The 26,113-nt window shown below is 43.2% G+C and overlaps 1 protein-coding gene across 4 annotated transcripts in view; it reads right to left on the reverse strand.

Moving 5' to 3' along the window:
* The window catches only part of BAIAP2 (BAR/IMD domain containing adaptor protein 2), a 135,716-nt gene that overhangs the window by 61,453 nt on the left and 48,150 nt on the right, over positions 1-26,113 (reverse strand). For all 4 annotated transcript variants that reach the window (XM_053375511.1, XM_053375514.1, XM_053375512.1 and 1 more), the window contains exons 4-6: positions 6,562-6,623; positions 5,737-5,808; positions 3,890-4,027 (exon numbers count right to left, since the gene is read on the reverse strand). In XM_053375511.1, the coding sequence (XP_053231486.1) occupies positions 3,890-4,027; positions 5,737-5,808; positions 6,562-6,623 (272 nt within the window). The remainder of the gene's footprint in view (positions 1-3,889; positions 4,028-5,736; positions 5,809-6,561; positions 6,624-26,113) is intronic.

Genomic DNA, 26,113 nt, shown 5'->3' on the forward strand with positions numbered 1-26,113 from the left:
CAGAACTATTATGTTGTATTTTCTTTCCCATCAAATAGCTCAAGCCAGATTGAGACTCATTTGCTGAAACCGAAAGTTCCAGACTGGTTATCACCATTAGAGGTTATGAGTGTAAAGAAAGTAAATATGAGAGGCAAATGGATTACATATGGTGAAATGATAATCAGAGAAGGAGGAAAATGGAAATTAAAACCATACGAACAAGTTAAAGAATATGTATATGATTGGTTGCACTATTTCCAGGTTAACGAAATGTTTAAAAAAAGATATTAAGGAAAGGGGTTATGTTGAAAAAGATTCAAAGTTTCAGACAGATGTGATAAATAATAATTCTAAAATTTTGTCAAAAATGTATAAAATATTGTTGGAATGGAATACCAAAGATGAGGAAGTCAAATCGGCAATGATACAATGGGCCAGAGATTTCGGTTATAATATTCAATTTGAGGATTGGGAAAAACTGTGGAAAGAGAATTTAAGATTTACTGCATGTACAGTACTTAAAGAAAATGTCATGAAAATGTTCCAAAGATGGTATATTACACCGGTAAAATTATCAAAAATGTATAAGACGTGCAACAAATGTTGGAAATGTAAAGAAAAAGAAGGTACATTTTACCATATGTGGTGGGAATGTAAGAAAGTGAAGGGTTTCTGGGAGATGATCTATAATGAAATGAAAAAGATGTTAAAATATACATTTGTAAAGAAACCAGAGATCTTTCTTTTAGGAATTACAGGGAATGAAATCAAAAGAAAAGACTGTAAACTTTTTCAATATGCAGCCACAGCAGCAAGAATTCTATTGGCCCAGAAATGGAAAAAAGAGGAGATACTGACAATAGAAGATTGGAGACTGAAGCTGACTGACTATGCAGAACTGGTCAGATTAACTGGGAAAATTAGATATCTTCAAGACCAAAAGTTCATCGAGGACTGGGGGAAATTTGTTGAATATCTGAAAAGAACATGTGATGTGCAAACAACACTGGTGGGATTTCAAGAAGCACTGTGAAAGCAGAGATATATTGTTAAAAACAAATAGGAGTGGGAGGGAAGTTTAATGGCAATATAAACAGAGAAATGCGTAAACTGAGAAGTAATTATGGATGATTGTCAGAGAAGCCGAAGGAAGTCTAAAAAGAATCAAATTTGTGAAAATTTGTGAAAATTTGGCATAATTGTATATTTGTGTTGGAAAATAATAAAAATTATTTTTTTTTTAAAAAAAGAGACTCATTTGCTGATAAACACTCCTATTTCCCTTCAGCGACTCTTTTCAAATCACACAACCAATTAAAGAACAAGTAATTCATTGTTGTTGTTTTTTCATGCAATTAAAACATGTGGCCTTCCCCAGCATAATCTCTAGGTTAATCACCAGGCAATTATTTCCTTACACCTGCATCTAAAACAACTGAAAAAGGCCCTAGGATCTGTTGTCCTCTATGCTTAGCTCAGAAAATATTAAAAGTATAGTTAGTCTTAACCTCCAGTTACCATTTGGTTAAACCCCGACTCTACAGGATAAAGTAGCTGGTAATGGTTACACAGTGCATATCAAGGCAGGAAGTGTTTGCACCGAAAAGCTGAAAAATAAACTCATCTACCTAATCCAACCAGATTTAAGCAAATTGCTGGTGAAGCAAATTACAACTCCCATTATCACTGTCTAGTGACCATGCTGGCTATGACTAATGGACCTTTGGAGTCCAACATCTGGAGGCCACAGATTAGCCATCCACTTAGCCACACGCTACACAAATTTTGCACTGAAGCAAAACTTGCTTGCAACTTACAGTGACAGTGGTTTGCACAAAAACGCTGGAAAAACCAAGTTCAAGAGCAAGCAAGGGATGGTTGAGAACTCCCAAGGAATAGGGTGACGAAACTATAAAGGCAAAGGCAAGTTCCCTAGAACTCTTGTTATACCTTCTAATTTCATATGCCACTCTGGTCTATGACAAGGAAAAATAGAAAGCAAAAAGTTAGGTATGATGTCTTTAAGCCAGAGCATGTTGACGGAATCCCTACAAACATATCCTTAAGACTTGCTGTGCTTGTAGGTTTACAGGTGAGGCACCAACTGGAGAAGGCACCGACCTTAAACCCATATGAGAGAGAGAGAGAGAGATTAACCAAGCAAACATGCTTGTTTTACTCCTTGAGTGTCGCTAGTCTATCAATGCCTGTGAAATAGGTCCTCTTTGCACAGCATCCATGCCTAATCATTTGTGTGTGTGTTTTTTTTAAAAAAATGATAGTAGCCTTTTTCATCTTTTTTAGTGCATCAGACTTCTTGAAAACAGTGTGTGTGTTTCCCCCCACAAAAAAGAACAATTTCCTTTCCTCAAGATTCATGCAATGACACTTGGTTGCTCTCACCAGGCAACAGAGACAGTCTGTCTTAAGACGCTCATGCCTGTCTCAATCTCTAGGGGACACTATCAAAATCTGATTAGAACACAGCATGGCGCTTATCAAGTGTGCTTGAAATCAGAAGTCACTGACTAGGTATTTGTCTTGTCAAATGAAAACCCCCTCTGGCATAGGCAAGAGTAATTTATTTATTCATACATGCATACTTAAGATTGGAAGTGAGGAAAGAGCAAATGAAAATTAAGAGACCGGGGAAATATTGTTAACAGAAGGCACTCTGATATATTTTGTGTGTGTTATCAAACACGCAATGCTAAAGGAAGCAAGAAGGGAGTTAAGAGTTCTCAGTAGTTAATTCATTAATAAAAATACATCTCAACTAATTTGGTTTTTTTTGAAACTCTACTCTATAGTTTTCACAAAGTACTCTACTACAGCTTTGTGCAGACTTAAAGGTAAAGGGACCCCTGACCATTAGGTCCAGTCGTGACCGACTCTGGGGTTGCGACGCTCATCTCGCTTTATTGGACGAGGGAGCTGGTGCACAGCTTCCGGGTCATGTGGCTAGCATGACTAAGCCGCTTCTGGCGAACCAGAGCAGCACACGGAAACGCCGTTTACCTTCCCACTGGAGCGGTACCTATTTATCTACTTGCACTTTGATGTGCTTTCAAACTGCTAGGTTGGCAGGAGCAGGGACCAAGCAATGGGAGCTCACCCCATCGTGGGGATTCAAACCGCCGACCTTTTCATCGGCAAGTCCTAGGCTCTGTGGTTTAACCCACAGCGCCACCCGCGTCCCAGTGCAGACTTACACACGTTAAAATTGTTATTATTGTTACCACCACTATCTCTGCATCCTATCTTTCCTCCAAGGAGCTCAATTCTCTCCCACTCCATTTCGCTGTCCAACCCTGTGCGGTAGGTTAGGCTGATAGACAGTGACTGGCCCAAGGTCACCCAGTAGCCTTTAAGGCTTGGAACCCTGATATGTGACAGTGCACAGGGCCAAACCCAGAAGTGACCAGTCACTAAAAGGGCGGAGTGGGCATAACGGGGTGTTTCAATTGCACACAAGCACATAACGACCCAGAATGCAACTCAGGGATTATCTGTAGTAGCTACTAGTGACAATGGTTATTTAAGCCACCTTGAAAATGTTGTTATCCAGAAAGGTGGCTTGTAAAAGTTTACAAATAAATAAAAGGTTGCAGCTTCACACTTGGATGACCACACAGCCATCACTGAAGATGGCTCAAGCCCTCCTGGATGAGAAACATGTAAGTATTATTATTACCCCAAGTGGCTTCTATGATCTGACCTGAAACTGGCCAAACTATGGGAGTAATGCCAACGTATAGCTTGCCTATTAAGATACAAGCATTTCCATATGTAGTTAGAAGAAGTACCACGCAGATCCTGCTGGAATCCAGCACCAGTGAGGAGAACAAGTAGTGATTTTTTAACCCAGAGGCCTTTACAGGCAAACAAAAAGCAAGCAGCGCCCTACCTGCAGCTCCTTGTCAGAGTATTTTTGAGGGTTCTTGCTCCCTTGGCTCTTCTTCCGGAGCTTCTTCAGTTCAGCCTGGCACTTCTCTAGCGAATCCCCCTTGTTCCTTTGCTCGGTTTGGTACTTCTTCAGAGCAGCCTGTATGTGGAAGAGGTGTGAGTAGCTGAAACAATAATATGCTGAAGGAGTTGAGCAGAGATTTCCCCTGCTCCTAATGAGTGCAGCTAACATCCTCCCTACAGGCAAGAAGGTCCTGGCCTCACACCTGCTGAAGAGGGTATGTTTTGAATGAATACATGTTTAGAGAAAAAAGCTGGCTTCCTCTGGGGGAAGTGGAGAAAACACATTCCCAGTAACCAAGAGAACAGGGGTCCTAGCAGAAGGGAAAGTTAACACAGCATGCTCTTACATGCTTGGGAAAAGGGCTGTGTTTGGGTTTTGAAACTCTTTGCCCTTCTTCTTTGGGCGTAGTAGTGCACCCTGAATTTGGAAGCCTTAAAAAATAATAATAAAGAGTCTGCAGAGGGAGGAACTAAGAGATAAATCCCTTATCAGTTTGGAACAGTAGAATTCAGCTCAAAAAGAACCACCCAGTTTTCCCAAGAGGGACTGGTGCTGCTATTTTAAAGCGATGTCCACTTCTAATTACTATATGTCCCTTTCCACCAAACTAATGCTTGGCAAATCAGTGGCAAGCAGACTGTTAGAAACTAGGCTTCTTATCTGGGCTGTAAGTTAAGCTGCAGTGATCTGGGTTTTCAAAGTTCTGGAAGTTTCCATTTCGTTCAGAAGGAGAGGAGAAGGGAGAGTGGTCCATGTCAAAGTTTTGGATAATAGAATGAACTGAAGAAGCAGGCATATACACACACACACAGGCTGAGTTTTTAATGTAAAGAATTATCACCTCTGCTTCCATGGCAATGTTACCTACTTCAACTTTAGTAGCATAAACATTCACAATCCCACTGAGATTTAATGACTCATAACTCCCCGTGTTCATTTCATATCTAGAGATGGTCTGGTTATGCTCCCACACAAATGAGAGCGAGAAAGTGCTGGATTTGAGGATAATTTATCTAGTTCTGTTCAGATTAACAGAATAGAGCAGAGAGTCTACATTCAGAAACCATTTGTATTCTCTCTTTAAAATTTTAGTGCAACTCAAACTCTTCGCAGACACAACCATAAATAGGAAGGTGGTGGGAGGGGAGAACAAGAAAAACAATGGGCTTTCATTTCCTGTTTCACAAGCTTCTCCAACATATTTGAAATGGATTTTTTTGCATCTCTGGGGTACAGGGAACTGAGTGAGATGTGAAAGTTCCCCTTTCAACAGAGAGAAGTTCAGAGAAAGACTGTGAAAGTCAACTGCACTCTCCTAGCCCTCTTATCATGTCCAAAATGTCTCTTGTTTTGAATGCAAAACACCAAAACTACAACACAAACCTTGCAGCAATGCAATGGGTTTTGAAAAAGTGAACCACATAAATTTGAATCCCGGTGGTTTTAAACTTACAAAGGATGAACACACTCATGATATCTTAACAGATAAAGCATAATCTGAATTAAGTGAATGTAGTTCAGAACTTGTCCTTCAGAACATATCTTAAGAAATGCCTTGCAGGGTCAGATCAAGGTTCAACTAGTCCAGCAGAATTTGCAAGAAACTCGGCCACTGGTAGGTTGATATGTGCACCCAGATCATGATCTTCCTTGTATCTACCCCTTGTCTTGGAGCAGCCCAAACATTTATGGTAGTAGATCAACCAGTTAAATGCTACTCTAAATGCAATCAGATTTGAGCCGGTGATCGGATTTACATTAAATATAGATTACATATTACTTACACTTAGATACCGTGAATCCAGTTCTACTTTCTGCTCCAGTTGTGTTAATAGCTCATTGTGGAAGGACTTCAGCTGAGAACCAAACAGAATGGGGGGGGGGGGAATAACATCTTTAACAATATCAGTATGTGAATACGAGAAAGCATGCCGTGAAGGGCAACTAATCCACATGGGACCTTTGCATCTGGGCATGTGTACACAAAACAGAACGTGAACCAGTGCAATAATATAATACATAGGACAAAGAAGCACCAGAACAGCCAAGCCAGCTCTGAGAAGACAGGTGTATTTTATTTATTTCACAACAATTATATGCCACTTGACTGTAATAAAACCTCAAAGCTGTTCACAAAAAGAACAGAACAGTAAAATTATCAGTTAAAATAAAGCAGTTTTTAAAAATGTAAAAGCACAATAAAGAAGCAACGAGCAGTTATAGGCCATGGGGTGTACCTGCAACAACACAAATCAAGTGGAAATGCCTATATTTTTCCCCTGAATAAAATATGAGGGAAGTTTACCTGCCTTGCTGCAGCAAAGAGCTTTCCTGGCGCTGCATGAAATCAATCGGTCAAGCAAGAATCTTGGTCCACAATCAGGTTTTTTCCCCTGCAGCTTCAATTATTTCTCTGACATTGCTGAGGCCAGCATATGATTTATGATTTTGTTTGCCTCATGGCTTATTCAACAGGGGGCCTTATTCTTACTTAAAGGACTTGGCAACTATTTCACAACAGATGTATTTTAGATCCACGTGTATCAAACAGACTGCCTCTTGGCCAGCCTCTGTAAAAGGGACATGTCAACAGGAAGTAAAGTGCTTACCATCTCTTCCAACTGATTCTGAATCTGTCTGTGGACTTCGGCCATTTGGAACAGTACCTCCCCTAAAAAAAGGCAAAGACAAAACAGGGAGGGAGGGAGACCAAAGGAGACGTTTTTAGAGACCTTTCTGCATCAACCTTCTCTCTCTTCCCTTTCCCCTCAAACTACAAACCTGCAGTTGTTTTTATTTTTAAAAATCACTTCAGTTTTGCTGGTGCCTGAGGAAGGAACACTTCTTTCTGAGACTCATTTAAGACTAACTCAGTTTACACATACAATACGTGCTACCCCAGAATACATGGTCAGTTAGGCAGAGTTAGGCAAAAAATTGACATCCAGCACCTTACAGTCTGCTTCTCTCTTTGGCTGTGTCTATCTCTCACCAGGAGATAGTTATTCTTTCTCAAAAGTGTATTATAAAAGGTTGAGCATCTTGTGGTGTTCTATAAGGTTTGTCTTTACATGCAAAAAATAATAAAGCATTTAAATAGAGAATACAGAAATGGTAGAATAAGACCAATTATTAATGGTTCTTGGGTATACTAAAAGTTGTGTGCAAGTTTCAACAGTCTTCGTTGCAGAACGCTTTGCGCTGATTGACAAATCCTTCGTGCAGACAACAAGCCAACTCAAGTTTTCTGCAAGCTTATTTATTTCCCTAGAGACCCTCATTCAGCAACAGATGAATTTTCTTAGAGACTCTGTGAACATTGCTCCCACTTCCAGAACAAAAGAAGAAGCACAAATGCAATCTTTTAAAACATTTTATTTGCTAAACAAGTGTCACTTCCCCCAAACTGGTAGGAGCATATTTCACACCAATTGGCTGCTCAGCAGTAGTAGCCTTGCTTTCAAATAACATGCTATGTGGACATTTCCAAGCCCATTGGTTAGTGGCAGCTTGCTAATTATACTCCAGATTATGGGGGGGGGGGGGAGACACCCAAAGCAACAGCAGCATAATACCTTTATTAGGACCAGGGGTGGTTGTTGTTTTTTTAAAAAAGGTTATTTCAGGTTCACCACAACTCTTCTTCAGGTTGCATATTAAGCCCCCGACCCCCAAAAATCAAACGAAGGTGCAGAGTGTAGGGTTGCCATATTTCAAAAAGCAAAAAACCAGGACACCCTGAATGTTGTTGAGCTTGATGCAATTCCCAAGACTGCAGCTTGTAACAGACTTAAGATGGAACGGAGGAATTTTAGAGGATGGGCAGAATAAGTTAATGGAGTATGTGGAGTTAGCGATGCTGACTGCAAAGATAAGAAACCATGACAAAACATACCATAAGAGAGGAATGGGAAAACTTTGGAGAACATTTAAAGAATTTATTTATATATATATTTATTGAATTTATATACCGCCCCATACCCTGAGGTCTCAGATTTGTAACAGTTACATAAATCTCCAAGTAGCAGTCAAATCAATTAGAAGGTGTAGAAAGATACGTAGCACAACTAAGAGTAAAAAGGAACCCATGGAGGGGTGTGGAAGTCGAATAATGTAGAAGGATAATGAAGAATAGTGTGAAATGGATGTACCAATTTACTGTTTAAGTAAGTAAGTAGGGTGTGTGTGTGTGTGTGTGTGTGTGTGAAGTAAAGGGGGAATTTTAAGGGCAACTTAATTAGATTACATCATGCCTGGTACAAAAAGCTTGCATGTTGCAGCAAGGCATGCTGGGCTGAGGAAGCAATGGCGACTCTCCCTTCAAAAATCTAAGAGCCAACGGGTATTCAGCTCTCTCTGTGGCACTAATTGGAACACACAGGCAGAGAATGGAAATAAATCAGAACCTGGTAGCCGTTATATTGACGAAGTTGCAGATTAATTAACGTGCGCCATCTATAAAAGGGTCCCATGTGCTCCAATTAGCACTAGAGGCACATCAAAATAACAGCTGCCTTTTAATATTTTCAGAGGGAGGAAAAAACCTTTGCTCCTTTGCCCTGGTAGCTTTTGGTGCTATCCAATATCTTTTTGCAGTAGACATGCATTTTAAACTTTCTCCTTTTCCATCTTAAAGCTATTATTAATTTAGGCTGGATTTTTCATTAGACCCAACAATTCTCTCTCTCTCCTCCCACCACTTCACCCTTTTGTTATGTTGGTTAATATCCAGCCTGAAGAATAATTCTGGCTCTCTATTTTGTGACTTTTCCATTGATCCCAAGAAAAAATATTATGCTGCTGCTGTTCTTTTTATCCACCCCCGCCTGCCCACAAGCAACCCAACATGGATGGCTCCATTTTTATTTTTATTTGGTCCAGAACGATACGGTGGTTTGCAGTTTGGTGAAAATTGTGTTAAGTAAGAGGTGGTTCAGTGGAACTTAGAAGTAGTGAATTTTCAGAAACAAGCAGGTTTTGGAATAGCATACATTGTCCCCTATGTTCTCCTCATTTAGCTATATGCCCACATGCAGATCTCAATAGCAAACAGCTTCTCAGCTAAACTCTACCCACTAGTTATCCACACTGTGTTGTTGCAAAAGAAAAGGCACTGTTGAAGTGCAAGATCATCCTGCTTCTGATTTGCTCAACTTCCCACACATCGTATCGAATTCTTTCCCCCCACTTATACCTCTCAAACTGCTTTGTGATGATAAAGCAGTTTAAACCAACTCAGGCAATTAGATCTGTTTTTGTATTTTCTTAACCCTATAACAGTTTGAAAACTATATTAGAACGCATTAAGTGTTGCCCAGGGCTACCTGCTGACTCTCTGAAAGAGCCAGATCTAGGATTCAGTATTTGAAAATGATTAATCAGTCGTTAACGAGCATGAATTTGACATGAATTTGATGGAATTTGACAACATGAATTTGATGAAACTCCGGGAGGCAGTGGAAGACAAGAGTGCCTAGCGTGCTCTGGTCCATGGGGTCACAAAGAGTCAGACACGACTAAACGACTAAACAACAACAACAGAGCATGTGACGCCTAATCTCAAGGTCACGGGTTCAAGACCCACACTGGGCAAAAAAGATTCCTGCATTGCAGGGGCTGGACTAGAAGACACAGGAGCTCCTTCCAACTCTACAAGCCTGAGATTCTAATATGGCACATTGGGACACTCTTACTTAACAGTTCCCTAAAATTCAGAAAGCTACCATTATAACACAACCTTTTACTTGGCTACCTATGTTGAAAACTGCATTCTAAATTAACTACTGTGAGCTATTAACTCCCAAAAGTTGGAGAGGGTGCAAAATGCATGTTTAAGACAGCACACCGGCTTTCAACTGAATGCTGCCCCCCTCCCCCAAAATCCCTGACACTAGAGGCAGTTTTTGCTCTCTACCAAGACACTGAAAATAGCACAAGGTAGATAAACAAGAGAACCACGTAAATAGACAAAAACTCTCTGGGGAGGAAAATGCCAAAGGTTTATTTCTTTAAAACTACAAACAGCAACTGCTGATTACAAGAGTTGCACAGGGGATGTAAGAAAATGGTTTCACTACTGTATCTACATGAGGCAGTTTATTAGATCGTCATTTTGGAAACATGCCCTGTAATTTTATAAGCTTTCTTCAGTCAAGAAAGTTATTATTATTAGTACTCAATACAGTATAGGATGCCATTTATGTTGTACAGCTTTTCTAGCTTCAGAACCTGAAGCCATTGCAGCTCTGGCTGTGATCTTGCCAGAGCTGATAAAGATAATCAGGGTCAAATAGAGCCGCCATTTGGATGGAAGGCCCAAGTGACTATTGAATTAATACCTCAGTACAGAGAATTGTGGGAGTGCAGTGAAGCCAAGGGGGTCTTTGAAAGCTGCCTTATATGTCTCTTCCTTTCCTGCTTTAAAGAGGTATACTCCTCCACTTTCTGCCAAGTGAGGAAGTCAATTAGTCAATCATGACAAGTCTAGGGAAGGGAGGATTATTCCACTGCTGCAGGGAATGGCTTCACCAGACTTGTGTCTCTTTCTCCCTTTTATTCCAACCTATTAAAATCCCCCTGTGGCCATGCAGCTTCCTACATCTAGTAGAACATGGTGCCCAAGCACGTGGAGCCACATGCCGGCCATGTGTGCATATGTCATAAGCCACATAGTGGTTTACTGGGCACAAGAAATGCACTCATACATACAGATCCACCATTCCCACTTTGCTCGCCCCTTGTGGCACAAGGTGGATAAACACATCAGACAATTTTGAAGGTCCAAACCAGGGCCACAGCTTACCGGTAGTTTTCCGCAAGAAACCACTAAGATCAGGCATAGGCAAACTCGGCCCTCCAGATGTTTTGGGACCACAACTCCCATCATCCCTAGCTAACAGGACCAGTGGTCAGGGATGATGGGGAATTGTAGTCTCAAAACATCTGGAGGGCCGAGTTTGCTTATGCGTGACTAAGATCAAGCCCACAAACAAATAATGGTTTCCACTGGTGACCTTGGACCAGTTACTTTCAGCCTCTCTTGCCTCACAAAACTGTTGAGAGGATATAAAATGTGAAGGGGTGGGGAGTTTATATGCTGCCTTGAGCTCCCTGGGGAAAAGGCAGGAGTAGAAATGTAATTAAATGCAATTGTGCCATTAGACCCTTGGCAGGGAAGATTTACAAGGACAATAATCTAGCGCAGGGGTTGGGAACTGCATCCAGGTGGCCAGATCCTTACCTGCCCCGTGCCCTCCTGCAGGAAACTCTTGACAGGAGGGTGAGGCTTTGCAAGCGCTGACCGTCAGCCAAATGCCAGCACCTGCAAAGCACTGTGCCTATGCAAGCACCAATGATCATGGCAGCCTGTGCAAAGGCACCAGGTTTTGCAAGCACCAGCCACCAGCTGATTCCAGCTGCCTGCAAGCCCCACTTTCAGCAGGAAGCTGCATTTTTACCTACTCCACACATAGACAGTACAGTGTTAAGTGTAAGGCAGGTGGGTGTGCCAAATAGGGCCAGAGGCTCCTCACTCAGTGCAATACACACAAAAACCATACCCCTGTCTTTTAAGGGTGTGGAGGGAGAAGCAGCAAGCACACAAACCTCACTGAAAAAAGAGGCAACTACTGTATTGTTATTACATTTATTAGCCGCCTTTTTGACATGGCAACTCAAAGCGACTTAGCAATACATGCCAGTGAGTCAGCTTCTGTGAAAAAAGAGCCTGTCCTATTACCTACAGAATAGCAACCCTGGAGGTAGCCTTTCCCCACGCCCCTGTGAATATATAAAACCACAAAATAGGATTAAAACACAGAGTAGCTTGAACAAGTTGGGAAGAGAACTATACAGTCATTGTAACAACACCTGCACACTGCACACAAAACCTCCCTGTGCTCAGATTATCAACAGAGTACCAACTACAATAAAAGACACTATCCCAACCTTTCATCACGGTGCCCAAATATTGATGCAAACACGGGGATTACGAAGGCAACTTAATCTAGTCTGTCTTCCCTCGCATTTATCAGGATGAAGGGAACTCTGAGAAACATTTTGTGACAGTCATTGCCTTAAGGCAGAGAGCGCTATGCATACCTAAAGCATTCCTCACAAATAGTTTTTGCCTAGCCTCCTCTGAAGTTTTCCAGCTGCTGAGATTCTGTAGCCTCCTTTGGCCAGAAGCAGCTTCAGCTTGTAGAATTGCTCTCCACTTTGAAGCGTTAAGTATGTAGGTCTTAAAACAGGAAAAACCTTGGCAAAGTCGAGGATGTGCTCGGAGGCAGAGTGCATGCTTTGAATGGAGGTGGTTCATTTCCCAGAACCTCCAACAGTGTCCCTAGAAAGTCAAGGCCTTTGGGCATGGATAGTACCTAGGCTGGGACGCAGGTGGCGCTATGGGTAAAACCTCAGCACCTAGGACTTGCCGATCGTCAGGTCGGCGGTTCGAATCCCCGCGGCGGGGTGCGCTCCCGTTGCTCGGTCCCAGCGCCTGCCAACCTAGCAGTTCGAAAGCACCCCCGGGTTCAGGTAGATAAATAGGGACCACTTACTAGCGGGAAGGTAAACGGCGTTTCCGTGTGCTGCGCTGGCTCGCCAGATGCAGCTTGTCACGCTGGCCACGTGACCCGGAAGTGTCTGCGGACAGCGCTGGCCCCCGGCCTCTTAAGTGAGATGGGCGCACAACCCTAGAGTCTGTCAAGACTGGCCCATACGGGCAGGGGTACCTTTACCTTTACCTAGTACCTAGGCTAGATGAACCAATTATCTTGGACTCAATGCAAGTTCATGCATTCTCATTCCACCTTGCTGCAAGACAGCCTTCTATCATCTTAATAACTGCCCCATCCTTTGAGAATGTCACCAAGCCTGTAAAAACGACTTCTTCCGAACATTCAAGTTGTCACAAAATCTCACTATGATGTTATAGGTTGGAGGGCGACATACACACCTGCTGCTAAAGCCTAGAAATTAATAAATGGTAAGATTTTGATTACAGTGGTACCTCGGGTTACAAACACCTCGGGTTACAAACACTTTGGGTTACAGACTCTGCTAACCCGGATGTAGTATCTTGGGTTAAGAACTTTACCTCAGGATGAGAACAGAAATCACACGGCGGCGGCGGCAGCGGTGGCGGGGCAGGCCCCATTAGCTAAAGTGGTACCTCAGGTTAAGAACGGACCTCCGGAACTACTGTATTTTTTGCCCTATAGGACGCACTTTTCCCCCTCCAAAAATGAAGGGGAAATGTGTGTGCGTCCTATGGAGCGAAGACAGCATAGCCCCGCGACCCTCTCCCGGCTGGAGAGGTGACGCGCAGCTATGGCAGCAGCCTCTCTGCTGCGCGCCTTTGCGCTGCTCCCCGACCTGCTCTTTGGGGCTGGTGGTGGGCTTCCCCCCGCCAGCCCCAAAGAGCAGGTCGAAAGGAACCTGAAGCCTGCAGAGCGAGAGGGGTCGGTGCGCACCGACCCCTCTCGCTCTCCAGGCTTCCAAGGTAGCCGCCTGAAGGCAACTGAACGCACCTTAAACGGCACCTTGTTTTAGAGGGGGAAAACAAGAGGGGAAAAATTCTCCCCCTCTCTGCGCAGCGCCTCCTGCCGCTTCGCTGAAGGGGCGCTGGGCAGAGAGGGGGAGAATTTTTTTTTCTTGTTCACCCCCCTCTAAAACAAGGTGCGTCCTATTGTCCGGTGCGTCCTTTGGTGCGAAAAATACGGTACGTCCTATGGGCTGGTGCGTCCTATGGGGTGAAAAATACGGTAATTAAATACGTAAGCAGAGGTACCACTGTATTTGGGATGTGAGAAATACAAGCTGCAGAATAATTCCTCAGCTAGCCTATGCAAAACTTCACAAAGACCCTGGATGAGCTCCTGGAACCCTCTGGAATCTTGTTACCGCTTGGTGGGGGCTGGGGGAGCACCCAAGTTTTGTAACAATATTGACCCTTTGAAAAAGCTTATCTAAAGCAATAGTTTCCTAATTTGCAGCCTGTAATCTTTCTTCCTGGGCTTTGAATCGCACACTGTAGTTACAGGACGGCATATGAGGGAAACAAAATGAAGTTGTAAGTCATGTTATCTGCTTAGTATGAGCTTGAACATATCAAAGCCATCCTTAACTCTGCCTGTCACCCACTGCAATTAAGCATACCGTGTCTACATGCAGTGTATGGTTTCATGCATGAAAGGAAGGTCTGGGCAAAAAGGTTAAAGCCACAAAACCTACAGGAAATTGCTTTCTGGTTGAGATGCTAAATAAATGGGAAGTGACTGGTTCTTATTGTCAGGAGAAAAGCAATATAACTTAGGAAATTTTGCTGCATACTCCGCAGAAAAAAAATGTCCAGCAACTTTCCCTTTCAAAATAACAAAGCAATACTGGCTTAATTTGTATACAAAGCAAAATGCCAGTTTTAAGATCGCTTGAAGACTAGAAGTTTTGCAGACAAATCTTGAGAATTGTAGCTTTCATGTGAAATTATGTCCTGAGGCAATTACCCAGACTCTGCTTTCTGAAGCATAGTTGCACCCATTGATGATTTGTGTGAATACGGACAGTTAGTATGGAGAACAGCTCTTATCTGTGTCCATTAAAACATTAAGTTAGTTGGACCTTTACAGAATCAGTAAAGAAACAACATATGTCCCTGCTTCAGAGTGTTTCCATTTTATCTCAGCAGAGGACCAGTGATAGGGAAAGTTCCTGTTCAGCCCACAGAAATCCTGTTCTAGATGTTCTTGGCACTGATAAATATTTTATTTAATTAATGGTATTTTTATACTGCCCTTCATGCAAATATATCTCAAGGTGGTTCACAATGAGAAATTACAATAAAGAACTATTACATAATTGGATTTAAAAAAGAAAAGATTTACAACCCAAAACAGGTGCCTACAAGTCCGTACTAGTCAAGACTGCTAATGTAGAAACGGTGGTCAATACTGAAGGTAGATCCTTTTCCAGCCAGTAAACAGAGTCAGATTCTTAAATGTAACTAACACATGTCACCATCATTGTTTTACCATGTCAGAAGATTAGTTTCTACAGAAAATTTTCTGAGTTCCAGTGCTAGTTTACATACCTTGCAACTTGGGAACAGGGCATTTGGAGCTTATAAAACTATTTCCAAGTCCAGCTGACCAGAAATGTAAAAAAATAAGTAAATAAATAAAAATGTGGGTTGTAGCCAACAAAGTCAACCTGTTAACACAAAGACGTCTGCGACAGGCCTTCCTCTTCCCTCTTCGCCTCGCCAAAAAGAAACGTCGTGAGGCTTCCCTCAACCCTCCATAGCAGATCTGGGGAGCTGGGTGCAGGGGGGACATGGATAGAGGGAGGAGTAGTCACTGTACTAACAGCTTCATAGGATGAAACCCAGTACAGTATTTCGCTCCCCCCCCCCCTTTTTAAAAGGAGTTTTCAGAGACAAGTGTCTATCTCTAGTCTGGTAAAAAGATTTTTCGATGTACATTTTGACCAAAGAATCTTTTCAAGCCTATATCGGCAAAAGGAAGTGGAAAATCCTGCCTGTTTTTCTAGTTGTTACCATTGCTAAAGTGCTCAAAATAATTATATCGCACATGTGCAAAATAGATTGTGCTTTCTGCCATGAAGATGTAGAGTGTGAGAGAGAATGCTGTGGACTCACTTTCCTATATGCAAGGGAGGCAAATTTACAATGGTTTAATGCTAAGCAGCTCCACAGGTCTCGAGCAAATGCAGTCTACAAAAACAAGGCCTTCAATCCAGGGATGTAGAACCTGTGACTCCCCCAGATCTTTCTAGATCCCAGCTCCCATCAGTCCTAGCCAGCATGACCAATGGGCAGTGATGCTGGAAGTTGGAATTCAGTAACATTTGGAGGGTTATAGGTTCCCCAACCATGCTGCAATCTGTCTGCTGGCTCCAAAACTTAGTACAGTTTTCTTGGCTTCATCCAGTAACTTGTTCTCCGGGAAGCTTATGTGCTTACGGTATCTTTCTCTCCATCTATTTTGGCCATGGCAGATGCCTCCTTGTACAAAAAGTCAAACAACTCCTTTAATTCCATTGCCGCTTCTTCTCAAAAGGACCACAAAGTTTTCAGAGTAGCTTGGATCTTCTCTGTGTGGTGGACAACTCTCTCTTGTTGCCAGTATTAAAATAAGAATATACAGTGGTACCTCGCAAGACGAATGCCTCGCAAGACGGAAAACTCGCAAGACGAAAGAGTTTTCCGTTTTTCGAGGTGCTTCGCCAGACGAATTTCCCTATGGGCTTGCTTCGCAAGAAGAAAGCCCATAGGGAAATCTCCGGGGACAGCGGGGAAGCGCAGCGCGCCTTTGCCTCTGTCCCCGGACCTCTTCTGAAGGCTGGCAGGGGGGAGAAGGGCTTTCCTCCCCACCGCCAGCCTTCAGAAGACTGTTCTGAAGGCTGGCGGTGGGAAGAAAAGCCCTTCTCCCCCGCCAGCCTTCAGAAGAGTTCCCGCAGGGCTGCCTAGGCTGCGGATAGCAGCCTGCTACCCCTATCCGCAGCTTGGAGAGCCCTGCGGGGAAGTCCTGCAGGGCTCCCCAAGCTGCGAATGTCTGCCCCGCGCGAGGGGCGCTCTGCTTAAGAGCACCCCTCGTGCGGGGCAGCAGGCTGCTATCCGCAGCTTGGAGAGCCCTGCGGGGAAGTCCTGCAGGGCTCCCCAAGCTGCGAATGTCTGCCCCGCGCGAGGGGCGCTCTGCTTAAGAGCGCCCCTCGCGCGGGGCAGCAGGCTGCTATCCACAGCCTAGGCAGCCCTGCGGGAACTCTTCTGAAGGCTGGCGGCGGGAGAAGGGCTTTTCTTCCCACCGCCAGCCTTCAGAAGGCTGTTCTGAAGGCTGGCGGTGGGGAGAAAAGTCCTTCTCCCCCCGCCAGCCTTCAGAAGAGGTCCGGGGACAGACTGTCCCCGGACCTGGTCTGAAGGCAGTCTCCATAGAAACGCATTAATTGATTTTCAATGCATTCCTATGGGAAACCGTGCTTCGCAAGACAAAAAACTCGCAAGAAGAAAAAACTTGCGGAACGAATTAATTTCGTCTTGCGAGGTACCACTGTACTGCCAGCCCAGTCGGCCTCTGTACATGGAAAAGTGAGAAGTGCCACCTTGTTGCTCCCTTCAGGTAGTAGAACGCCTTGGGCTGACTCTGCTACCATCCCTTGCTATATGTACCAGCACAGAACACCCCCTTCTCTTCCTGTGAACAGGTGTGTGTCATTCTGAACTTCTGTGGTTTATTACTGTAGATGCATGAGAAAAGGTTGACATAACTTAAATATGACACGAACTTGCTAGACACTGGAGCCAGCCCACGTGTCCTGAAAGCCATTCAGGGAACATCCTGAGCTTCTAATACCTTGCATAAAGGTCAGCCCATGTAAATCTAGCTACCCTTAAAATCTACTTAGCTTCTGAATGAATGCCATCAAAATAATGGTGGGTTCACTTGGAGACATGAGGCAGACAAGGATAGCCAGTTTTTAAGCACTGCTCACTCGAATCATCTGCTTTCAACCTTTTATTAAGCAAAATGAATGGAATGGGAGGTAGGCAGGAAACCAGGATAAAATAAATAGTGCAAGAACTATGGAACTTCTCGGAAGTTCTCTCTCAAAGCATGTTATAACTCTAGCAAAAGATCCTAAACCTCTTGGCTTATGAATGTGTATGAATACACATTAGTGCTGGACACGCATGTGGGTTTAGACCAGGCTTCCTCAAACCCGGCCCTCCAGATGTTTTTGGCCTACAACTCCCATGATCCCTAGCTAGCAGGACCAGTGGCCAGGAATGATGGGAATTGTAGTCTCAAAACATCTGGAGGGCCGAGTTTGAGAAAGCCTGGTTTAGATACATACATGTAACATCCCTTTCACATAAATGCACATATGAGAAGTCAACTTCGATCTTCAGAAGAAGTGTCTTTATCCAGACACAATTTGTATGGATGGGGAGGAGCAAATAGCCACAAGTCAAAGGTGGGCAGGTTACAAATAAAAGGTTATTGGAGATAAGCATTCAGTATTACTTATTGTATATTGCATTGTGTGATGACCTACCCTGAAACCTTGAGTGAAGGGCAGGATATAAATATTGCAAACGAATCTTATTTTCCAGGATACTTTAAAATCGTCCCAAAGGCTTATTCCCAACTTGGATTTCAGTTCACGTGCAATCAGATGCAATCATGTCCTAATTTATAGAGCTGAAGAGCCTCTATAAAGCAAATCAGCAATACTTTAGAGCTTTTGACATTTTAATGCATTTTTTAAAAAAATAAACGAAGGCAAATTGACTTAAATATTGTAATTATTGGACTTCTGCATGAAGATCAATTATATTTTCAACAAGCAGTATAAAAAGTTTTGGAAAAGTTTTCAATATTCATGAGGCTAGTCAGAACTAAAGGTTCAGGAAAACAAAAGCAGCACACACAAATATAACACTACTGCAATGCCGCAATCGATGTTTTGATCAGCAAAAACTACAAACTATGCTTATCCACCTATGCATGCTAAGGGCAATTTCATATACTGTGGAAGCTCACAGGTACCAAATGGTTTTTTCACTGAAATGTGCAAAATATATGTTACCCTCTCTTGCCTCGTCACACATTCCTGCACCTCTTTTAACAAAATCTATGATTCTGCATAAGGGGACGTGGGTGGCGCTGTGGGTTAAAGCCTCAGCGCCTAGGACTTGCCGATCGAAAGATTGGCGGTTCGAATCCCCGCGGCGGGGTGCGCTCCTGTCGCTCGGTCCCAGCGCCTGCCAACCTAGCAGTTTGAAAGCACCCCCGGGTGCAAGTAGATAAATAGGGACCGCTTACCAGCGGGAAGGTAAACGGCGTTCCGTGTGCTGCGCTGGCTCGCCAGATGCAGCTTGTCACGCTGGCCACGTGACCCGGAAGTGTCTGCGGACAGCGCTGGCCCCCGGCCTATAGAGTGAGATGGGCGCACAACCCTAGAGTCTGTCAAGACTGGCCCGTATGGGCAGGGGTACCTTTACCTTTACTATGATTCTGCATGAGAAATCCAACAAGTGAAGAAAAAGACAGTGACAGCTGAGCATACAGTCAACATCAGCAAAACTGCATGAAAAACTGCTGCTGTGGACAAGACAAACAGGAGATGACAGAAACATCATTATGTAACCACACAGTGGTGGATAATTAACACAAATCGTAGTGTTCCTGTAGTGCAGGGGTGGCCAATTCCCAAGAGACTGTGATCTACTTACAAGGGGGTTCAGGTCAAAGGTTTTTTTTAAGGGTTTTAGTGGGGAAGGAGTAACAACCACTCACTAACAAATTGATGGGGGTAAATCACTGAGTAAATTCAGTCTTCCATTCTGCAGATCATATAACAATGAAGGGCAAGGCAAAGGGGCGGGGCAGGATTCAATTTTACCAACCTAAGTAAAGGGACCTAGGGAATTGCGATCGACCTGTTGGACATCCCTGCTGTAGTGTATTTGGGTGTGTGGGTGTGCAGCAGAACAATTCCCTTGTTGACGTTCTTCTGCAGCCTCAAGGGTAGCATCCTTAAGGCTAGAACTCGAATCTAGAAAAATGAAAGTGGGTCTCAGCAGGACTTTTCCTCAGCAGCAATTGTTTGTGAGGTTGCCCATAAAGAACACCCAGCCTTCAATCAGATGGAAAGCTGCTCCCTCTCTAGTACAGAACAAAATAGTTTACTGTATATGCATTGGTTGCTATGCCACAAACATCTAAATATGGCTGTCCATGGACATAACTAAGGAGGAAATGAACGGGAAGGGAATGGAGATGGGATAGAAAAGTGAGACTGTTTCAGGACACTTCTGTGGCCACATAAAATTAGGTCAGGTGCCACAGGCAGCCCCCAGGTTATCTACCTGTCAGCTAAAAGCTCACTTCCAGATTCTGGAAATTGCTTGCCTCCACCTGAAATCACGAATATTTGCTGGAGTTATTATGCTAACACTCAACCATGACAAACATTTTGCTCCAGTGCACAAAAGATTCAACCACATCCCATTGCTTTAAAACTTAACAGTAGCAATTAATTTATTACAGTGGTGAATAAAATGTGGACTGAAATAAAAATGTTTTAAGAATCCCCCCCCCAAAAAATGTGACCACGTGTATTTCCTGTGTGAGTGAATTCTAAAGAGAGGTGCCACCACTGAAAAGGCCTTGTTTATCTGCCAAAATACCATATCTTATCAATGGGCCAGACAATAGGGGGCCCCAGCAGCTGAATATATAGCCTAGGAGACTCATATGAGGACAAATTCAAAATAAACAAGTTTCAAGCAACATTTAACAAGCTCATCCTCTAAAATTTGAAAAGCAGCTGTGGGCTAGATCAAAGCTTTCCCAAATGCATTTGAAGAAATATCAAGGAAAAGTGCATACATTTAAAATGAGAGGTTAATAGACTCCACTTTTTACCAACTGCTTGTTTAAGAAGATCTATACATCAAGGAGCATCTCTTTGATTCTACGAAGCTACTGTTCTCCAAAAGAGATGTTGAAAGGATTGCTTGTATCAGCAGGTCTCTAATGCCCAATTACCCAGGCAACTTAACACAGGGGAAAGGCAGTGATTCTTTCGAGGGTAAAGAACTAATTAACAGGTACAGGATAGCATAGAGGTTTAGTGGCAGCCAGCCAGCAGAAGTCTGCTGTGCCAAAAAGCAGGAATGGCCATTGAAAGGGTCAGAAGTGGGGGTGGAGGGAGAAGGGAGAAAGAGAGACAAGCACATAATCTGGTTCTGAGAATCCTTTCAGCTCCCATCTCTAGTTCCCAGGATCTGCCCCCTTAGCAGAAACACCCTACCTGCAAGCTTAACCTGTTGACAGAACAATCTCTATCATACACATTCAAAACCTATTCAGGAACAATACATCTGTTGACAGAAGGCTGGGTGTCGCCTTTTCAACCGTACTTTCAATCGTAGGACTTTTAACTAAACAGAAACAGAGGCCTTGTCTGCAGTTGAGAAATTTAACTTTTAGAGTTTGCCCTCAAAACAACTGTTATTATAAAAAGAGCTCAAGGATTCTACGGCCGGCAGTGCCCAGCTATTGTTGAATTCTCTGGGTGATTTCCCACTCGCATGCATATTTTGATAGTGTCTCAGTCACTGTTTCCAGGTGGTTTGTCAACACTTGACACCAGATCCCAGGCACTCCTTAGAACTAACCCATGAATTATTATTTGTATAGCGCCACCCATGTACAGCTAAGTTTCATAACAAGAAGAAAAGGCAGGGAACGCTCAATCTAAAGAGAAGTTTCCATGACTAACCCCTTCCAAGGTGTGATCAATACTATTTGCTTCAAACCTAAGCTGTCTAGATAAATTTTACTAAAACTACCACTTCTGTTTTGCAGGTTATCTCTAGCAGTAATCACTTTGTTTAATTTAATTTTAAAATATTTCTAGGCCAATTTTCATTTTTACAATTCCAAAGCAGTTATAAATGAATCATAGCAGCATTTTGAAATGCAGGTAAGCAGCAGCCTGCTGTGCTTTAAGTTAAAAATGCAGTTGATGCTGATTATTTAGGGAGAATATCAAAACACAGAAAAAGCAGTTTTGTTGAATCCAAACAACTCAGAGCAAATATTCCCAGAACCTGCCAATTAAGTCTTCAGTGTCAGGAACTAAGTTTCTTAAAAAAACACAAAGCTTCTTCACCTGTTGTGTTTTCCCAGAACCACAGCTATTCCTTGGCTTCCTTCTGAACTATTGGATTGGAGAAGCTGTAGCTACCCATCTAGGAGTCACACAGATTCTTAAAACACAGAATTGCCAGCTACGTTCTGAACCAGGGGAAAGTGCTGCATCTTCAATATTCCAGCTCTCAAGTTACTTCAGGATTGTTCAATTTCTCTTTCCTCACCTCCTTGGTTTTTCCCCTGCTAGCATTGTGCAGAGGTGATGCAACAAAGAGGAGAGACTAGCTCAACCAAGACCCTCAGCCGAAACAGAAACCTCTGATTACGTACACTGAAAAAATGACAATCTTTATTGCTTTTCGATCAGGAACTGACTATTAAGTGTGGGGTACGTGTGTGATTGTACACTAGTTTGCAAATGCATAGCTTTGTATGGAAGCCACTGTTTTCACTTGTGCATATAAATGTTTACTTTGATATGCTGCAATAAGAGGGAACAGTCATATGTCCCTATAGTGACAAGCTAAAAGGGGGTCGGGGAAGTTGTCCCAGAACACAGCTTGAAGTTAGTTTTGTGGCAAGGGCATTCCTTCTCTATTAAGAGTACCGTATTTTTCTGTGTATACGACGTTTATTTTTTTAAAAATTATATACAGTGGTACCTCAGGTTAAGAACTTAATTCGTTCTGGAGGTCTGTTCTTAACCTGAAACTGTTCTTAACCTGAGGTATCACTTTAGCTAATGGGGCCTCCCGCTGTGCCACCACCGTGTGATTTCTGTTCTCATCCTGAAGCAAAGTTCTTAACCCAAGGTACTATTTCTGGGTTAGCAGAGTCTGTAACCTGAAGCATCTGTAACCTGAGATACCACTGTATAAAATTTGGGGTCGTCTTATATACGGAGAGTGCAGAGAGTAGACTGGGGATTGGTTGCTGCAGCGAGCAGGAGATTGTCAGCGACAATAGGGTGTGTGATTGGTTGCTGTGGCAAGGGCTGCTGTCGATAGGCTGGTGCTGCGGCAACTGGGCGGGCGATTGGCAGCTGCTTGCAGTGAGCAGGCAATTGGTGGCTTTTGTAGCATGTGGTACTGTCAGCATTGATCAAGTGGGTGAGCGATTTTAGGCAACCCCCACCAAAAAAAGCTCAACAACTCTTGGCAACCTCCCCCCCCCCTTTTCTTAATTTCAAGCCCCCCAAAATAGGGGGAGTCTTATACACGGAAAAATACGGTACATGTTTCCAATGATGGACTCCGCATGGGGCCTTTAATCCAGATCTAATTCAGATTAATGCCTGCACACGTCCTGGCAGCAGCAGATGGCACATCACACAGCGGCTGGCAATCTAGCCCTACCTGAGTGCACTGCTATAAAAGACATTTTTCTGCAATGCGCTCTCCTCCGAGAATCCTGTGGTATTTTACTGGAATATACAAAATGCTGGTTGATTATACCGTCTCATCAAAACTTTCCAACACTTAACCATTGTCTCCTCCCACTTCCTTTAACAGACGTCTTAGGGTAGACTGTTTCATCTTTCCAGCATCAAATAGACAGGCAGGTTCACAGAGGGGTTTTGCCTATGGGAGGGACTGTATAGGGAAACTAAGCTTATGGGTTTGTATGTGTGAACCAGATCTTTGATAAGAGTCTCTTGCCTGTCTTTCCACCTCCGGAACAAAGAATTTCAAAGCCATGTAACAGAACGCGATGTGACTTCCCAGCTCTCTTTGCCACATTCGCTGGAATCGTATGCAAGTTACACATGTAGAAAATTGCTAGCCAGCTGCAACCTTTCAGCTCCTGAAACACTTCTAATGTTAGCTACCTTTTGAACAAGAAGATAAGCAGTTTTCCCCAAGACTTGGCTTCCCTTGTGTGTCATTCTGAGATGGGAATGCAAATTTATCTGTTCGGCAATTTCTGAACAGCGTAACACAGGTCACTGTAATCGACATTAGTCCGCTCAAATAAGCACATGTCCCTAGTCTGTTATACATCTGTTGTCATATTAACTCCCTTACTCAGACAAATGACCTTTACGCATTCACCGTGTTTATCACCACACTGCTCCTGCTGCCACAGAAAGCAGATACCTGAGACAAGTACAAATCCAATTAAGAGATTTATTAATCCCCCCGGAGGAGGATTCAAAAGAAGCACTTACAAAAGGGTTTCCAATCTGGGTCAAAGGCAATGACAGGCACCATGTAAGTTTTTCCATGCTCAGAAGGAACTGCTCTCTCTACACAAGCTGCCGTGCAGCATCTATCACAAAAAAGTGATAGGTAAAATATTTGCACAACTACTGCTAAAATAGTCGCCCAACAGTTTCACATCTCCTGATCTTTCTAAGTTTGAGGGGTTCAGGAGGGTTTTTACACCCTTGATTCAACCTGGACCTACCTAGGTAAAAAAGGAGCATGCGGGAAGTTTCTGCAGCGAGCTTAAAATGCCATAACTTTTATGCTGAATGTTTGCCAGAAGCAAATGCATGCTGACATTTCATATTAACTCCTTTCCAAATGAATGTCAGCATTCTTCTAGATAAAATCAAAACCCACCAGAATTTAGCTAATCCTTTTATGCTGAAATTATTTTTGAGTTTCCCCTCTACCTGCAGCCTGCTCAGAAATGTAGGGACTGTACACCCTCCCTTCCCACTCACCCGAGATACTTCTTAGACACTAAATATGTAGACCAGCCAACTTCCACCAGCTACCCAATCTGTTTGTATTTTTAAAATGCAAGGAATTCAACCAATAAAATTTTAGCATCAGGATGCCAGAAAAGGGCTTTTACCTGTTCAATTTGCCTGTGTCACAACTGTGAAAAAGAGACAGCAGTACTGCCAGAAAAGAGAGTTTGGCAGTGAACCTTTGCATTAAATTTCACATCTGAGAGAGCTGCCTTCAAATGTTTCTTCCCCAAAGGAACCTTTAGCGTAGGAAACCATAGCAAAGCTTCCTGAACATGTAGGCTTCAGCAACTTTTAGTATTGCCATCCACAGCACTAACAAGCAGCTGCCACACATTTCAAGCTGAAAATGCAAAAACTGACTTGGAGGGAGGTGCAGTTTGGACAGTTCTGATATACCTATTGCAGACTGGTTTCCTAGCAAGGAAAGCGGAATTTTTATGGATGGCCATGACACACACAGCTGGCCCTCTGTGATGGTGCTGAAGCTGGGAGGACCCAACTGGGTTAGCAGGGAGCCACCCAGATCATGCTCCCAGATCTCAGCCAAGTACAACTTTGTTTTGTTTTGCTTGGAGCTCTGCTCTTGTTTTGTTTTGTTTTTACACTTCTGCCAGTAGGTTGGACCACCAAATCTTATCTTAGTTTTCCTCTTCTCTTAACTTAGATATTCATTCAAAAAAAAAATTGGGGTGGGGAGGGGAGATGGAACCATCCTTGGGCATTTGTCCTCTTCTTTGCCCCACTTCCTCAACTGAGGATACCCTTTTGTCCAACTTAAATCTAGCCATTTTCTCTCTTCATATGATATCAGCAGTATTAAACAAATCATCTCTTCCAAGTCATGGATCCACGCGGTTTCCTGTTTGCTCCGACACTTTCCCAAGGGGGAGGGAACACTCTTTATCACTGCATCAGGGCAAACATCAATTGTCAGAAAACCCAATTGACGTTTGGTTCAATTCAGTGCTAAAGAGCGGGTTTTCCTGGGTGAAAGCTGCAGGACAAGTAGAAGTCTGGATGAGCCCTAAGTGTCCCCCACTCCCCAACCCCCCCAATAAAACCCCCACAGAGTCACTGTCAATTGCTTTCTTCATACATCTCAATTTCTTCAATTTCTAGGATCTGCTTGGAAAATTGTAAAGGAAGTGAAAGTCACCTCCAGGCCAGAAGGGAAAGTGGAAGTCTATTCTGAACAAATCTCCATGTCCCTGCAGTAGCCAAGAAGAAGAATAGAGAGGGAGCTTTTACTGAGCTATAAATGGAGCAAGGTTGGCTTACAGGTGCAGATATATTTACCTAGACAGAAGGTGGGGAGCGGGAGTGAAAGTTGAAACTAAGAAAATACCAGATTTCCCTTTGAAGATGTAGTTTCAACTGCCCCCACATCAACACACACCCCTGTCCTGTCTCGGTAATAGTAGTGGCAGGATGCAGAATACGCTAAGTGAGACTACCAAGAGGGAAAGAATTCTGACGCTCCACCTAAGCGAAGTGACTCAGTTCCCAGGAATTTGTCAAGGCATTTAGTATCGACACTGTAGCACAGGTACTCACTTGTGGGCATTATAACATTTCCACCCATCTGCTGTCCTCCCTAACAAGCAAACCTGTCTAACGACAACAACATCAACATTAAGAGTTGCAGCATAGCAACTGAAGTTCATGACTTTGACAAAAGGAAAGAGACAATGGGCCGATTTCTCTAAGGAATTTTAAAAGGACATGTTTTGTAATCAGGTCATTATCTTAAGTAACTAAAAATAACTGCATCTGTAGCCAAGCTTA

The sequence above is a fragment of the Podarcis raffonei genome, chromosome 2 (assembly GCF_027172205.1).
Source record: "Podarcis raffonei isolate rPodRaf1 chromosome 2, rPodRaf1.pri, whole genome shotgun sequence".
Classification (NCBI taxonomy): domain Eukaryota; kingdom Metazoa; phylum Chordata; class Lepidosauria; order Squamata; family Lacertidae; genus Podarcis; species Podarcis raffonei.